This window comes from Chroicocephalus ridibundus, chromosome 4 (genome assembly GCF_963924245.1).
Source record: "Chroicocephalus ridibundus chromosome 4, bChrRid1.1, whole genome shotgun sequence".
Classification (NCBI taxonomy): domain Eukaryota; kingdom Metazoa; phylum Chordata; class Aves; order Charadriiformes; family Laridae; genus Chroicocephalus; species Chroicocephalus ridibundus.
The window spans coordinates 68,539,915-68,557,564 of record NC_086287.1 but is presented as its reverse complement, the minus strand read 5'-3'; the positions used below and the strand labels follow the sequence as shown (position 1 = coordinate 68,557,564).

The following is a 17,650-nucleotide window of genomic DNA, read 5'->3' as shown; positions in this document are numbered from 1 at the left end:
AATGGTGGCATAAACCTCTGTGGAAAACACACTTCTGTAATTATTTTCATTTTGATTAATAGGCTTTAACTACATAGCAACACCCATGACTTCAGTTTAATTTAAAGAATGATTAGTCAGTTAACTCTTCATAATTTGATCAACCCAAAATGAACATTTTTGAGGTTTTTTTTCCTCTTGTAAAGCACTTCAAAAATTCATCTTGCTGAGCTTCCCAGTGCTACATCTCTCTCCGTTGCGGTAGGATCTCCCTGGCTCTTCAGTGATTTCCCCTCTTTCCTCTTCCCAGGTTTCTTGCTGTGCAGTACCTGCAGTCCATGGCTTCCCTCCCAGACTGCCGAGTCCCTGACTGTTCCAGGGCTTTCAGGGAACAAACACCCACAGATACTCACACATATGCACAGAGCTTTAAATAGTTGTTTGGGTTTTTTTTTTTAAGCCTACGCTGAAATTTGAGTATCAGTTAATAACAATTCAATTAGACATTGAAATTCTGGAGAGCTCTGACAAGTGGGCATTAATGCCACCCAGATCAGCTGATTTTAAAATAGCCTGTCTATGGTCTATGAATTTGGCAGTTGCATTGTAATAACTCTGCAGAATACCTTGTCAGTATTATAAAAAAAAAAGCATATTTTGTATTATGTTTGCAGCTCTCACACTGCCTGAGCAAAATACAGTCTTGTATAACAATCCAGTAAAACATTTGTCTAACCCTGCCCAGCAGCGGGGCAGGCAGTTGCGTGTTCAGTGAAATCTCACAACAATTGTGAGCGTTATTTTGTCTCCTATTAGTGCTGCTTCTTTTGCTGTGACGCAGCTGTCGAGATCTTGCCAGCACTGCCGATGGAAAAATCAGTCGAGTTCTGCAGTGCAAATTTTCTATTAATTGACCATTATGAAATGCTTTGGCAGAGGGCTTGCTGCATTTGCATTCCCAACTGAAATTTCTTTGAGGTTTCCTTATACTCTTTATCAAAATCCATCCCCTGTCATAGTATAGTGCCATGCAGAGAGAGAGTGCCTGGTTCTCTATGTACTAGAAAAGTACTGGTGTCGGAGGGGGTGAACGCACAGCCAGCATGGACCCATTGCAAGAGAGTGGTTAGTGCGAGCAAGGAATTGGTATTATGGAATAATTCAGGTTGGAAAGGACCTCTTGTCCAAACCCCCCTGCTCAAACCAGGGCCAACTTCACAGATTGCTTAGGGCTGTGTCCGGTCAAGCTTTGAATGTCTCCAAGGACGGTATCCCGCAGCCTCTCTGGGCACTTGTCTGATTGCATGGGGAATTCGTTTTCACTTATAACTAGGAGGAATTTCTATTGGTGTAACTTATACCTCACGGTCTTTTAGTCTGCACTTCTAAGAAGAGTTTGCCTTCATCTTCTCTATAACTTCCCAGTACTCAGTCAAAGATAGAAATTAGATCTCCCCTTCATCTTATCTTCTCTAAGCAAGCCAAAGCCAGCTCCCCCAGCCTCTACTTGTATGGCACGTGCTCCAGACCTCTGATCATCTTGGTGGCCTCCTCTGCTCATGCTGCAGTATATCCATGTCTTGACCTGGACAGGGTGCTCAGGATGATGTCTCAGAGCTGTGGGTAGAGGGGCAGGATCATTTCTCTGCACCCGCTGGCTGCACTCTTGCTGTTGCAGCCTGTGATGTAGTAGGCCATCTCCTGCTCAGCTTCTCCACCAGGACCTCCAAGGCCTCTTCTGCAAGGCTCTCTTCTGGCCAGTCAGCCTCAGCCTGGCTGGTGTTGATTGCTACCTTACACTGGCAGACCTTGCAGTTGCTTCAGGTCCCATTTTTAGACTTCAGTTGATTTAGTCTGACCAGTCTTTACTTCATCAAAATGAAGCTGAGTCTTGACTTGGACCTCTGTGGATTTCACCGAAGAGGATACACCTTCATCTAAGGGTGAGAGATTCGAGGAGCAGTCCCCTGACTCGGTGTTGGAGGCTCGTAGCTGTCAGTCATCCTTGTTTGTGGTCAAAGGATGTGCTTTAATAAGCAGACGTTGGGAGGCATTCATGTATGAAATGTTCTGTTGTTCATCAAAATACAGGGAACAGGTGTTTTGGCCTAGAAATTGAAAGGAGCTAATTTCCATCTTTTTATTTTCTATTGCATGAGTAGAAGACATAACGTTTCAGCAATCTCATCCCTTTTCAAATGCTACTGTGATTTAAAATAACCTTTAAAACAAAAATGAAATCTCATTAGAAAATGCCATCCTAATTTGGAGCAACAGTTTCGTAATTTGTTTCTGTGATATTAAATTAAATGTTTTGTAGAGTAGAATGAAGGTAACATTTACTTAAAATCCGTGCGCTATTACAAGGTATTATTGCTTGAATTATTCCAAATTTTGGAACAGGTTTTGTTTCTAATTAATCAAGAGACTCTCAAGCTTTATTCTTGTTATGCAAATCAAAATGTAAGCATTGAAAGAATAATTTTTAAGTGCAAACTGCTTTTCAGCGTGGACCTTTGAAACATGTTAATCTATTCAGATTGTTAATGGTGGGCTTCCTTTAATAATCCCCTGTACCTCTAGTTTTTAAAAGCTATCAAACCCTCACGTTTTTTAAGAACCGCTGTGCTGGTGGCCCACCTCACACAATACACCGTGGTGGTTATGGTGCTGTTTGGCTGGCACTTGGGGAAAGGACGCGGGAGAGAAATGCTTCCCCCAAAACAACTGTCCTTGTTTTCAACACCATTGACAAGGGGCTCAAGCGTGCAGGTGCCTTCAAGCATGACAGTGTTCCCTTGGACACCGGTGGTCATGCCAAGGTTTGACCACCTCGTTCCGCATTTCACTGAATCGTGGCCTCAAATAAATCCGATGAATTGGCATTTGGATAGTTACTGACACAAGACTTGGCAAAAATAGGGTTCAGTTTGTGGATGAGTAATTAATTAAGCACTACTTAAAGCATTATTTATATTTTGTTTTAAGGAAGAAGCACTGCTGAATAAGGTTCTGATATTATTTCAGCCAAGGCTGAGTCGCGCATGGGAACATGCTATTGCCGTGTGCGCATCGGTCGCACCGGTGCAGGGATAATCGGGGATGTTGTTCCTCCTCTCTGTGGGTAACAGCATCGGTCCCGCTATTGTAACTGTAGGAGCCAAACCTGGACGATGTACCCTGGAAACATGGGGCTGGACGTGGAGAAGCAACTTCCCCTTGTCTGCCAGCCCTCCGGGTCGTGTCACTTCTCCCTCAAGCTTGTGAGAGAATTGCTGACCGCATTATTTGGAGGTTGAGTGTTTTTAACTAGTACAGAGTAGAGATGGCCATTGTTTTTTTTCTTTTGTTTGTTTGGGTTTTTTCCCCCTCCTTTGGCATAATTGTACCTTCAGAAAAAGTTCATAATAGTAGAAGACTCCTGCAAACAAGAATCTACTTGTTCCTAATAGAATAAAGCCCAAATTAATTAATTAGGTGTACTCACATTGCAATGGCTATTGTTATTTCTTCCCTACTTAAGATGAGTGAATTCTGTTGTGGGGATCTCATTTTCTTTGAGCTGATGCCGTGGGAGTCATTACATGATATCTGTATTTTAATCAAGAGAAGTGTGTTCTAAAGCCTGTGATGAATTTACCTGCTTGAAGTTAAATGCACGTAACTGAAAGAAGGGAATATGCATTAAATTACTGTATTAAATTGCTGCTTTAAAGCAAAACAGATGCATTCACATGATCTATGCTCTAGTGGATCCTACCATTAGGATGCAAATTAGTCTGTCTATTTATTTCCAAAGCTTTATAAACTATTTTGTCTAAGCGACATTTAAATAAAAATCATACATAGGAAACAAGTAGTAAAGATGAAAACCAGGGGAAACCTAAGTATTAGTGGAAACATAACAGAAATACGGTTGACGTTGTCTTATATGATATTTTATGTATTGTTATATCCAAAAGCCTGAGTTGTAGGTGAAGCTCCAGTTCCGCTGGGTGCTGTACAGGTGAAAGCAAACTCTAAACTGGGATTCTGCTACAAAAGTCCTAAAATGTACATTTGTGCCTTTTGGAGCTCTATTGTCTCTATTTTGCTGTTGACTTGTATACAACAAGGCGATGCACATGCTTCCCATTGTAGACCCGTCATGGGGTCAACTGAAGCCTGACTTTATCTCGGTGGTTTTTTTCTGTCTTTCCAGATTTGGATGATCCAATAGTGACAGTCCACCAGAGCATCGGGGAAGCAAAAGAGCAGTTTTACTATGAGAGAACGGTGTTTCTCAGGTGCGTGGCCAACTCCAACCCGCCTGTTCGGTACAGCTGGCGACGCGGCCAAGAGGTATTGCTGCAAGGCTCTGATAAAGGAGTGGAGATCTACGAGCCCTTCTTTACCCAGGTAGGAATGAGGAGAGAGGATTTTTGCCCTTCCTTAGGCTACTTGCACCAGATTTCTTGTACCCGGGTCTGCCTGTGTATCCTTGCTGGGTTTGTGGTGTGGGTAACTGGGCATGCCCTCCGCATAACTAGCACCAATGCGCCCGTATGGTATTATAAGACTTCCTAATATAAAATATGTCGTTTAAATTTTTTGTCAAATTATGCGAAAGGAAGTTATGGGAAGATGCGCAGTGAGCGCTGTCTGCGGGAGCCCCTTTGAAGTCATTTTGCTTTGGCGCTGCAAGCCCAAACCTCTGATTTGACTGCTATTTCCTAATCTTTTCCAATACAATGCAAAGTGATTCTGCACAGAAGTTACAGCCTAAAAAGCTTTTCATGAAGGATAAACTCTATGGCAACTCCATGTGGATTTTTTTTTTATTTTTTTTTTATTCTGCCTTTCACTTCTTTGAATGTAAGGTTTTGTTCCAGAATTACACACTTTAAAGATGAGGTGGCAAAAATGGAAAGAAGTCATTTTTTAAGTCTTCCTACTCTCGCTCACAGCCACGGAGGCAGACTGGGCCATCAAAAGAGTCTGTCAGATTAGATCAGATTAATTTATTATTAGCACATTTGCACATTCTCAGAATACAAAGGTGGCCTATCCTGTTCTATGGACAAAAGTGTGTGGCGGTGTTTGCAAAAAGAAAAGAAAAAAAGAAAAAAAAAGGAGGAAAAAAATTGTTTTGGAAAGTCTCAAGCAATAACGAGTAAAGACAGAGGTGAAAACTGTCTGGTAATGTGGTCTTCATAGTAGAAAGCAACCTGCAACTTTCATAAATAATTTTCAGCTAATGATTTGAGAGCACCTTCATTTTTTCTTTTTATTGTACTTGACGGCTTTATATTGCTACAGCGGCTTGGTATTTTACTGAGAAACGTGTAGCCTGGAACCTCGCGGAGATGAGAATTAGATTACGTAGTCAAGTTATTGCTTTCCTAAATGTGATGAGATTATTTTTAATTTAACATGTACGGACCCAGTTTAGCAAATCTGTGGCTTGTTTCCTTGGACATAAGTGTGTAAACTGGAATTTTTTAATGTTTTAATTAAAAAGTGAGAGGTTCCCCTGACATGGGACTTTTTGTTTTATATTTCAATATGGAAATGCTGATGATTACCTTCCCTGTCATCTAATAAGAACAGACCTGATAAAATGCGTCACGTGAAATTTGATTCAGTATTTTTTTTAAAAAATAAATATTTCTAGGTTACTAGGAGCATTCTTCCTAGAACCTCTGTCTGGGCTGACTTAATGAATAAATCAGATTGTCATGTTGCTAGTCAAAAGCTTATCCATAACCTTTTTACGTTTATTGGAGGTCGGGTTGAGTTTAGTGTATCTTGTTGGTGTGCCTACAAGATCCGATATACGTTTATAAGAGGAAAAGATGTAGTTAAAGGTTCAAGAGTCATAAACATCTATCTACTGCACATCTCTGCAGGATTGGTTCAGGTTATGATACGGTAACAAACAGTAAGAGCTGACGTGAAGAGGGATAGAGGGGATTTAACTTCAGAACATCAAGAGATACGAATTTGAGGTGGCATTTTTTGGTGATTGCTTTGAAGGTGGCTTATCAGTCTGAAAATCAAATGAAGCGTAAAGGAAAACGAGCAGTAACACATTAAATTTTCTAAGGTATTGTACGCAAAAAAAGGCTAGTTTTTCTTTCCAGTGGCTTTCTTGTTTTATTAAATCATAGAAAGCACCTGGAAAACTGGGAATATACAAATGAATTCTTGAACTTTGAACAGATTTTTTTTTTTTTTTTTGATGAGTCAGGTAATGTCAGCTGCTTATTTTAGCTGCCATGGGGAGAAAAGTTGGACAAAGGTACACATTCTCGTCTGTGGGAGTACTTGAAATGCTAAACTTTTCAAAACTAAAATCTTGATGCAGAATTATTTCCTCAGAGTTTGCATCATCCTCATTGCACATTGTAATTGCACAGCTTGCGTACAAGATTAAATTTGCTGTATTTACAATAATTATGCAATTAGACGTAATTAGACTAATTATCCCAACCAATGAAGAAAATATATACATTTTTATAAATCTCTGCAATCTGGGGACATGTTCCAGATAGCACTGTGCATTCAGCCCACAAGTTCAACTTGGAGCCCGGAGGCTGAACTGAAGGGATGTAGCTGCTCTGTGTTGCCAGGACTTGACGCCTTTGGTAGCTGTGTCCCTCCTAACCTGCATCAGGCCCCTCTCTAGCCCACATAAACCCCTTCTTGAAGTAGGATCTCTGTCTTTAGGAGCAGCCTTTCAAAGGCTTGGTCTTGCAAACTCTGAAGCGGCGTGTTCTTAATTATGTGCTTAAATCACATAATTTTTGCAGGACTGATTGCACGTACAAAGCGCTTCAGTTCCAATGCTACCAAGCTTGATTTCATGACTGTCTCTTTCCTTGTCTGGCTAGCTGTACCTTCTCTTTTATCAGTCTTTGCTAGTCCTGTCCATTTTCACAAACCACCATATTTTGTATGGCCTTATATAGGCGTGGGCAGTTGGTGGACATGGTGGTGTTAAAAGAAATTCAAGACGTTGTTCAAGCTGTGGTAATATTAAAAGTTGTAGCAGCATTAACAGGACACATGATGATGAATGTTTTCCAAAGTTTGCTCTTTTGAGGCTTTGTAAGCCCGTTCCGAGTGCCTGCCTCCCTGGGCTGGGGTTCTGCCTTAGCCTTGTCTAAACATAATTTGTTTTTAGCTAATTGGTACGAGCACAGGCAAAGGCTTGAACACAAGCAACTGGAGGAGGAGACTGGAAAGCCCAAGGAATTTTGTTATTTTAATGCTAGAGGGAATAATGGGGAGGTTTTGGTATACATAGATTGGTCTGACGTTTCCACAGCCCTCCACCCTGGTGTGCTTTGCTGTGCTCCCTGTGCTTTATTCCTCCCTGCCCTGTCCCATGGCATCTCTGCGTGCTCAGGATTTTGCATCTAACACTCCTTTCAGCTTTTCATTACGCTTGCTGCTACCAAAGGTGTAAGATTTGACATACACATTTCAGCAACTTGCTTTTTCTCCTGAGTTTCTGGTTCTGCGGTGCCCACTTCACATAGTACTGCAGTGGAAATCTGATATTTGCCAGTTTTCACTTTCTGCAGTGTCTGAAGGAACTCCTTCATTACATACCCCGTTCAGGTCCCTGCTCCAGCATTTACACCGCTGGCTAAAAATAAAACCCATCAGCGGCTCATTTTCAAAGGAAAACAGTAGGATTTCTGTACGTTGTCCTTTTTTTCATCATGTAGATTGTACTTTAAGTTATATTATTCCGAATAATGCTGCAACTTGAGATACTCTGTCGAACCAATTTCCCCCTCGTCGCTCTTTTCTTTTGCCTTTAATATATAAGTGGGGCTATGGTTTTAGGTTACGCTAGCTGCTATTCTTTCGGAAAATTAAATAAAATATATTTTCTGGAACACTTGAACATCTGCTTCTAATTAGCCACCTCTACATCTTCCTCTCACCTCCTGAAAGCTGGTCTCAATGTATCCTACATCCCTGCTTGTTCTTCTGCCTCTGTCTTTTCCTAACGCTCTCTCTTGCACACGCAGGGAGAAACGAAGATCCTGAAGCTGAAGAACCTCCGACCTCAGGACTACGCGAATTACAGCTGCATCGCCTCGGTGAGGAATGTCTGCAGCATCCCTGACAAGATGGTGTCCTTCCGACTCTCTAATAAAACAGGTGGGCCTCCAGCAGCAACCCTCCCCGGGCATGTGGTGTCCCCATGGTCTTTTGTATTTCAGCGTTGTTCTCTTGATTAAAAACTATGTGACCATATGCAGCCACACAGCGGTAGGAGCTCTTCAGGAGCAACCTGTACACACCGTTTTCAGGCGGTTTTTCTTTCAGAATCATAGAATGGTTAGAGTTGGAAGGGACCTTAAAGACCACCCAGTGACACCCCCTGCCCTGGGCAGGGACACCTCCCACCAGCCCAGGTTGCTCCAAGCCCCGTCCAGCCTGGCCTTGAACACCTCCAGGGATGGGGCAGCCACAGCTTCTCTGGGCAACCTGGGCCAGGGGCTCACCGCCCTCACAGCCAAGAATTTCTCCCTCAGATCTCATCTAAATCTGCCCTCTTCCAGTTTGAAGCCATTACCCCTTGTCCTATCACTACATACATGTGTAAAAAGCCCCTCCCCAGCTTTCCTGGAGCCCCTTTAGGGACTGGAAGGGCCTGGAAGGTCTCCCTGGAGCCTTCTCTTCTCCAGGCTGAACCCCCCCTGACTCTCTCAGCCTGTCCTCACAGCAGAGGGGCTCCAGCCCTTGGATCATCTTCATGGCCTCCTCTGGCCCCGCTCCAACTGCAGGGGGGTCTCCCCAGAGCAGAGCAGAGGGGCAGAATCCCCCCCCCTCACCCTGCTGCCCACGCTGCTGGGGATGCAGCCCTGGATGCAGGGGGCTTTCTGGGCTGCCAGCACACGTTGCTGGTTCTTGTTGAGCTTCTTGGGTATTCAACCAACACCCTCAAAGTTAGAATCTGAAGAAGAGTTTTCACTTATTGCTCTCTATTTACCACTCCCTGGATTTGATGTCAGGATTTGCATTTCTCTCCAGTGTCAGGGGGGTTCATTATTATGGGTAGACTTCAAAGAAGATACTGCAGCAAGGTAAGAGGAAGGGGCATCTCAGTCAAGGCTGGGCATAGAGTGAAAACAAATACTCAAATACTTCTCTCAATGCTTTGTTGAAAGCTAATTATTTTTGGTCATCAAAATATTTTAGGAAAAAAACAACCTTTTTATATTCCTACATTGGTTCGAGCAATTGATTTTTATGTGATTGGTTTGAAAGATTCTTGCATCAACATAAACATTGATTTCTTACATTGATTTAAACAGGTGTTTTGTTTCAGTTTTGATTGGTTCAAATGGAAATATTCAAGCCGTTGAGTTTGAAATGCTTTATCTGTCTCTGACCAAGCTGTCTCCGTGTTGTGGCATTTCTTGTGCCTTTGCTCTTGTCTTTGGACTTGTCCCTGGCTGAGCAAACAGTCGGTTGATAGATCTCCCTCTCCTTGTGGTTGTATCACTGCTATGGATCTTGAGAGCTTCATGCCAGTGGTTGCTCACAAGAAGTGCAGTTGGGAATGCTGGTTTCCAGGAGGATGGAAATTATAGATTTTAACTCTCTTAAAGGGTCTGTGTCCGGGATCGGCAGCGGATGTGTCTGAAATGGTTTATAAACCTGATGGTGAAGTCTTCAGCTTAGATTTCTAAATAATTAGAAATTTTAGAGAAGTGTTTTCTGGAGAACAGTTTTGCAGCAAATGTTGTTACATTTGAAGGCTTCGGGTTAGATTATGCTGGGTTATGCCTTAATAGCGTACGCCTCGGGGCACTGCAAACAGGTAGCGAATGAACAAAACAGTTGAGGCATTAACATGCTGAGTGCATCTAAGATGAACTATGAATTTTATTTGCACTTGCACATTTCACATTATTTCTGTCCTCACGGCTTTATTCCAAGGAGTTGCCTTCAGCTTTTTCTGAATTTCCGATTTGACAGCAGGGACTTCAAAACGGCGGTATGTACCATTACCGTACACAACCCACTGCAAAGCGAATTCACTGCTCAGCTTTAAAGCTGCCATGGCAGCAGGGGAATTACAGCCAGCTCCTAAGGTATCCGATAAAATGATTTGGAGTCCCTTAATTTACTCTCTGTCATTAATTTTGCCAGAGAAAAAAAAAAAAAAATAAAACCTTAATGTGCGGCTTGTCCTTCATTGGTTGCTCTGGTGTCATACCAGAAGAGGCGTGAGATCCTGTCTGCCATGGGGAGGTGTAGCTGGTAGGAGGGAACAGCTTTCCTCTTGGCACCAGTAGTAACTCCTCCACCTTCGTCCGTGAGGACAAAGGAAGAGAGCTGTTACCGCTCCCCTTTGTCAGAGCAATAGTTTTGCTGTGGGAGCCAGAAGAGTCCCTGGCCGTGTTGGACCTCATCTCAGGTCATGCTTCAACAGAAGCATGTTTATGTTATAGTAATGGGGGAACATCAAATAGCATAACTATTCTGAACTGAGGACAGGTGATCATGATTGAATTTTGCAACAAGAATTATTTCCCCCTTACACTCGTTGTGTTTATTTTGGGAGAAGGGTGTTTTGATACATTAGCAGGAATTGTTCTTCTGGAGTAATTTTGAAAGTAAACAAGCCTGAAAAATGATAAAGATTCACACTTTCTCATGAAGAACTTGATGACAACCTTCATCAAGGGCAAGATTAAGTATCTATAGTAATTACTGCAACAACTCATTCAAGACAATGACTGATGTGTTGATGACTCTGAGAACAAAACTTTTCTCATTTGGTATGACTTCATCTGATACAGAAGTTCTGCGGTAGAACTTCACCTGGTGTAACTTCTTAGAAGTTATATAAATTGTAAATCCAGAGTAATCCAGGATAAATCCAAAGTAATGAAAATCAGAACCCGAACCTGATGCTCTGTTTTGGTATAGAACTGTCCTAGCCTGTCCGTCTGTTACTGGTTTAAAGCTGGAGGCGTGTGGTGGAGATGCCTATCAAATGGAAACAAAGTAGAGACAAACAGAAGTGTCTGTGAGGTGGCAAACGGACACGATATTCCTTGTAATTAATGTTGTTACAAATGAATTTAAGTTCAGCTGCAAATTATGTGTTCATAATGTCAAATTGCTGGCAAATTTGGCTATTCTGCGTTTACCAGCTCTGTAAGCATAACTGCTGTGAGAAGTTCTTGTTGAACTCGTCCGTTAGTGGTGAGAGGCGACAAAGGGGAATAGCTGCGGCTTACAGCAGCTGTGGGTTTCCATCCCCTTCCAGGAGTGATTTGGCGCACTGGTGTCAGGATTTTATGGCAGGATACGGGGACTGTTGCATGATTTTTCAGGCTGCCTTTCATTGATTGACTTGTGGGCACAGTTGGGAAGCTTTTTCCCTGCAGCGGCTGTGCACTCCGGTGTGGGTTGCTCAAGGGACATCAGCTGTCCGAGCAGCCAGCTGGGCTTTGTGAGGGTTGGTGGAATGTCTGCCTGCAGTGGTTTGCCATTCACCAGGGTCGATGGAGACGGGGAGCACACAGGACGTCAGGGAAGCACCTTGGCTCCCAGCTGGCCCGGATTGATTGCCGCCCCGCGCTGATGCACAGCGGGACTTCTGCAAGCCGTAACGAGCCTTTGTCACACGTGGTGATGATTGGCAGATTGCGCTTGAGGAAGCGTGCTCAGCAGATGTGAAAAAAAAACCCACGTAACTATTACTGTGTGCCTGGAAATCCTTACTGCTCTTTCCGTATCCTGCCTGCTTTCTGCATCCAGGGCCACCAAGGTTCTCACAGTCAACAATCAAGTCACCCGTTGAACCTTTGAACCTTCTGCTTGACAATCGTCCCGCATTGTTAGAGAATATGGTGTCAGGGGCACATGAAGACTATTTTTTTCTTCTTTCTTTCTCTGAAATGCTCTCAAGTCTCCCCCCCTTCCCCCACCAAGAGCTATAGGTGACCCAGGCAGGAACGTAGACACTTGTTTCTTGGAAAGCCTTGCACGTCCAGGTGCTTTTCTGCTACTATTTATGCCAGAGGGTCTCCCATACATCTCTATTCCCGTGCACACACCTGAGCTGATAGGCTAATTTGAGGAACACCAGGCGTGTCTTCGGGTGCCTCCCGCCAGCTTGTCCCTGCCACCTTTTTATTTTCTGTGCTCACTTGTCTTGCTGATTGTTTGATTGCGTGTCGTGGCATCACCAGAGTAACGATCCATTACTGTGCTAGAATCATGTCGAAGGAAACTTTCTGCGTACTTCTCCTTGAATAACTAGAGAGGTAATTAAGCTGATGCCATCAGATGAACATGTATTCATCAGTACGCTTTGGACATGATGCAGGCTTAAAGTGTTACACGTGGGTATAATTAGGTACACTCACACCCCCTTCATTCAACAGCAGTGTGTTAATTACATCTGTTCTGTGTGAGTCTGAAGCCTGAGCTGCACCATCACGTCTCTGTAGGTACTGTGGGAGTTAGAGTGCATTGGCATCATTTTTCAGACGCACGGATTTCTTTGTTCCAGTGCAGGCTAGTTTAAAATACAAAAAAAAACCAAAGTGGATGTTGTAATGAGAAGCTGAGATCATCTCGGCAGCATGTGACCACGCATATGCTGAAGCCCAAGCTGACAATTAGCAGTAATGTTGTACAGCAGCAGGTAGAGGCACTTGTTGAGCCCAGACCCACTTTTTATCTAAAGACGGCTATTACTCTGCAAATTTATTATCTAAATAGATGAGAAATTTGAAGGCAAGCAGAAACACTGTGAAGTGATTCACCTGCTAGCAGATTGCTGGAGAGTGGCAGGAACAGAAATAGAAGTCAAGATGTGAGGATGAACAGCAAAGGGATTAATTTTGCAGCTCTCGTTTGTTTTTAGTAGACTGAGTCCCTTTAAAATCAGCATGTAGAAGTTAATTTGAGTAAGTTAATGCAAGCAGGAGTTGTAAAAACCAAATGCAGCTGCTTTGCAACAAAATCAAGGGGTTATTCTGACAAGGAGGAGGAACCCTGACAATTTTCTCAGTGTATGTGCTTGAATCCACGCTGTTGGAAGAGGAGCATCTGCGAGGGTGTGTGTCATACTGAGTCATGATCTCCATACTTTCTGTCTATGTTACCCGGTTTTGTTGCCTCGCTATGTCCATGCTGTACCTAAGAAGAGATCAGATTCATCTGGTTTCTGGCTCCTACTCTACCTGTTAGGCTTTTCTTTGGGTTGCTACTGTCCCATCTCTTCCCCAAGGCCTCAGAGGGTTTGGTTCTTGCATGGTGCTCACATGTGTCTTTTCCCCATTCGTGTTTTCCACCCTCTTGGAGCTCTTAGTGTATTTGTATTCCTGAAATCAGTGATTATTTTTTTCTCCAAACAGTCCTTGCAGTTTGAAACTGCAAGAAGCACAAAGGACAGAGCTGGCATCAAAGGCTTCTGTGGTGAGGGGAGTACAGAGCTACAGGTTGTGTCTTCTCATAGGAGCAGCTCCCCGACATCTTTCTCATCTCATGTTACCACTGACAAGTGTTTTGGAATCGTCACCTTGATTCCTTTATTATACCTTCTCATCCTCTTGCCTTTTCTTTAGAAAGACCTTTGATAGGACCTCCCATAGTTTCCTTGTAGCCAGATTTGTGAGATGTGAATGATTAGTGAAAAATTGGCTGGACCTTTGGTTATGAAGGGTGGCATGATGTCCAATTTGTGGTCATTTGCTCATGTCATCCCTCAGGGCTCAAACATGGGAACAATACTGTACAACATAATTATTAATGACCAAAAGGATGGGACACAGTGGAGTTTTGGAAAGTTCTCAAATACCCAGTATGGAGTAGTTGTCAATACAGGAGTCTTGACAGGCTGGAGAAGAGGGCAGACAGGAGCCTCATGAAATTAGCCACATCCTGCCCCTGCAGAAGAACAACCACCCCATGTACCAGTACATGTTGGGACCAACTGGCTAAAAAGCAGCTTTGCAGAAGAGGAGCTGGGTTGCCCTACAGACAAGTAGAAAATTAGCCAGCAATGTGCTTGTCCCAAAAAGGCCAACAGCAAGCTGGGCTGTACTAGCAGGACTGCAGCCAGCAGGTCCAGAGCAGTGATCTTTCCCCTCTGTTCAGTGCTTGTGAGACTGCATCGGACTGCTCTGTCCAGTTTGGGGCTAGAGTAAGCAAGACATGGATGGACTGGAGCAAGACCAGTGGAAGCCACAAAGATGGTCTGGAGCTAGAGCAGGTGACACGCGGGAGAGGCTGAAGGAGCTGGGTTTGCTTATCTTTGGGAAGATGCTCACACTTTGACTGGATGAGGCCTGAGCGACTGGATCAAATTGGCATTGCTTCTATCAGGGCTCTGACCAGAGGCCTCCAGAGATCCCTTCTGATGGAGATCATTCTACAGTTCTCTGATTAAAGCAAGCACATTAAAAGGCAAAACAGTGTTGTGGAAGCTATTGGCTGAATTCAGTATTATCTCCTCTCCCCAGCATATCCTTGTCTATGTAAGGACTGATGAAAGTCCTGAAGACCTGTCGCCCTGCCCTTAGCCTAGACCGTATAGTGGTCAGGAGGTGCTTCTTTTTGAAGATGCTTAGCAGGAACGAGTGCAGTCTCCTTTAGAAATACAGGGGTTATGTTATTCCAAGCGTAATTCTGCTCTGTATCAAATGTTAATTTTCGACAGATGATATAAAAACCTGTCACTGGTTTGCATGTGACTCACTATTTATTCGTCAGAGCTGGGAAAGGGAACTTCAGATACAGCTAACTCTGACTCGCACATCTGAATGCCCAGATCTAGTAATAACATGAATGGATCCTTTTAAGAGTGTTATCGTTTCAAAGTGTCATAGAAAAGGCATAATATTTACCCATAAAACCATTGAAAGTCTGGCCTTCTTATAATATCTCTTCTAATATGATTGAGTAAAAGCAGCTAAAACTTTTATCTTGATCTACAGAGCATTTTTGGTGGCACAGATTAATTTGTAAATGTATTTTGTTTTCTGTATTAACAGCCAGTTGAGGCTGCTTAGTGCAGGTGATCATTAATACATAACATTGAGGCTGATTTTTAGCAGCCTGCAACACAGAAATAATCCACAACAGTAACTTTTACCAAGAAAGATGAGTATTTCAATATGTGATATTTCAGCTGCGTGACATAGTTCCTTTAAATCACAGCTGAGGCTGGTGTTCTGTCTGGGGCATGTGGTGGGAAACAAATTGAAAAAGCCTTAATTTGCTTTTAATCCCTCCATTAAGCAGTAGTTTGTCATGATAATTTTGCTTTGTGTCCCTTCATTCAGACAGTACAGTGTTAAGAGAATTATCTCATTTTGAAAAAAAATATTTCTCTTGGCATCTCCTGGCTTTCTAAGGGAGGCGACAGTGAGATGTGATCCCGCACTAAAGAGGCTTGAAATCCTCGGATAAAAAATACAGCCAGCTGTATGCTCAGAGCTGAATACTGAAGGTGGGTGGTTTTAGTGCTTTAGCAAAAAGGAATAATAGAAAATAAAGCCGGGAAGGACCCCAAGAGGTCGTCTAGTCCTATTCTTCATGTCAGAACGCACTAGAGCTAAACCTTGTCCTACCGATGTCCGTTTAACCTGGCTGCCGGCAGCAGAGGTACCGCATCACTGGCAGGCAGTCTGGCCCACCGCATGGTCCTGTCTGCCATGGCATGAAGAAGAGATTATCCTCTTCCTCTTTGCAGCAACATTTCATGTATTTGAAGATGGTTATCTTGTCCCATCTCTTCTGCTGGATAACAAACCTAGCTTCTTTATTTTTGCCTGTGGGTCATGTCATCTCTACCTCACACTGTTCCTGTTGATCTCTTCTGCCCACCTCCTTGGTGAAGTTTAGTGCCTCAGGGTATGTAGAGTACTCCACAGCCCCCCCAGCCTCATGAGCCTGGGGTTCAACGCAGGGCTTGTTCCATACATTCCCCAACAAAGTTCTTGTTTATGCATCCCTGTGCGATAACTCCCTTTTACCAGGCACGTGTTGCTAATGTGTGCGCTGTGTCCAGATTGCCATCCGCATAATGCCGAGGGTCCTTTCTCTGCAGCTCCTCCTTAGCCAGTCATTCCTAATCTGCTAATTGCGTGGGCGACTGTTGCTGTTGCAAGATAGGATTTGTCTCGCCTAACTAGCAGTCGGAAAGCCGGGGTGTCTGCAGTACCCTGGTTGTTCAGGGAGCACTGTTCTCGGTGGAGAGAGATGGCTCCAATGAGCAATTCATCCCATCTATTTTTGGAGAGCAGGAATTGTGCTCTCGGGGTGCTTGTATGTCATTGAGATACATGACCTGGGATTGCCTGCCTGACTTTTGGGAGGTTGAAATTAGCCGAGATGAATTTAAGCCTACATGTACAACCGTGCGTCTAAATATAGTGACGAAGGGGACAGTTTCATGATTGGGTTTAGCTGATTTAACGCTGCTCTGCTGCTAAAGGGAGGATCCTGCCTTCCCTTCGTACCCTCTTGATAAAATGTCCACAGAATGAATAGTTCATACAGCGTGGGAGCTGGGAGCTATTGTAGTCGTCTCCAGAGCGTAACCACCGAGGAAGTGCTCTGAATAGCAAACGTATCCGCCTCCCTTCCTCCCTGTTGGAGCTATCAATGCCACATCTGTGCCTCCACGGCAGCACCAGCAAAGTGCGAGTCATCAAAGTGCTGCTGCTGCGGGATGAAAAGCAGCCAGGCACATCGGGAATAAAGAGATGAGTCATCAAAGCTGCGTCCCCATTGGTTAAAAAACAGAGGATTTCAGAAAAAGTTGGAAGAGAAAAAAAAAAAAAGGCTATTGAGAATAGAGGGAGAGAGCGGGGAGTGGGCTACGGTTACCTGGGCTGGCGCTCCGGGCTTCTTCACATGTATGTGAACATGTAGTGATGGAGGCCAGCTGAAAATAGACCTTGTTAAATATAATCTCATTCTTTGCTTATTTCTTTCCTGTAACTCCCCTCTCTGCTTCTCCTGTAACCTCACAATTTTCCATTCTTGATAGTACGCCTGGACAAAATGATCTTGTACTTTACCCAACTTTTAAGCCTCTTTATTTTGATGGCAGGCTTAAGGGAAAATGAAAAATATGAGGGTTTGGTTTTTTAATCTCTGCCCAGGTAGCATATTCAAATTGAGCAGTGACTGCTGGTACGTGGCGGGGGGGGACATGCACCCCAGTCCGAGGTTAAGGCACGCAGACTACCAGGCGGCTCTGGCAATCGCAGGGGGCAGTCAGGAGGTTAGGGTGCCTTCAGTAGCAGCAGGGAGGGTAAAGCAGAGAGAGGATGGGTGTATAAAAGTGATTTTCATTGGTCTTCGGTTTAGGGTTGGGGTTTTTTTTGAGGGTGTGGGTGTTGTTTGTTATTTTTAAGGACTGTTGATGAAAAGAAAGGACCTCCTATATCGCAGCGTGCTGTGGCGGTGTGGTCAAAAAAAAGTTTATTTTTACCCTGTAATTCAAAATCTGGCTCTCAGCTGGGAATTATAATCTATTCTTTTTTGAACTTTACTGAGTAAATAAGTACAGAAATGATGCTCCCAGCCCAACAGGGACCTCAAAAGTTCTCTCTGTTTGCTCTGACTTGAAAGGAACTATTCATAATGTGTATCATTAGGAGTATACGCATTGTATTCCTGCAATAAATCA

The 17,650-nt window shown here is 43.6% G+C and overlaps 1 protein-coding gene across 1 annotated transcript in view; it reads left to right on the top strand.

The window, feature by feature from the left end:
• The window catches only part of MDGA2 (MAM domain containing glycosylphosphatidylinositol anchor 2), a 369,386-nt gene that overhangs the window by 181,803 nt on the left and 169,933 nt on the right, over positions 1–17,650 (top strand). Inside the window, exons 4-5 of the mRNA XM_063333753.1 lie at positions 4,181–4,377; positions 8,004–8,136. Of these exons, the coding sequence (XP_063189823.1) occupies positions 4,181–4,377; positions 8,004–8,136 (330 nt within the window). The remainder of the gene's footprint in view (positions 1–4,180; positions 4,378–8,003; positions 8,137–17,650) is intronic.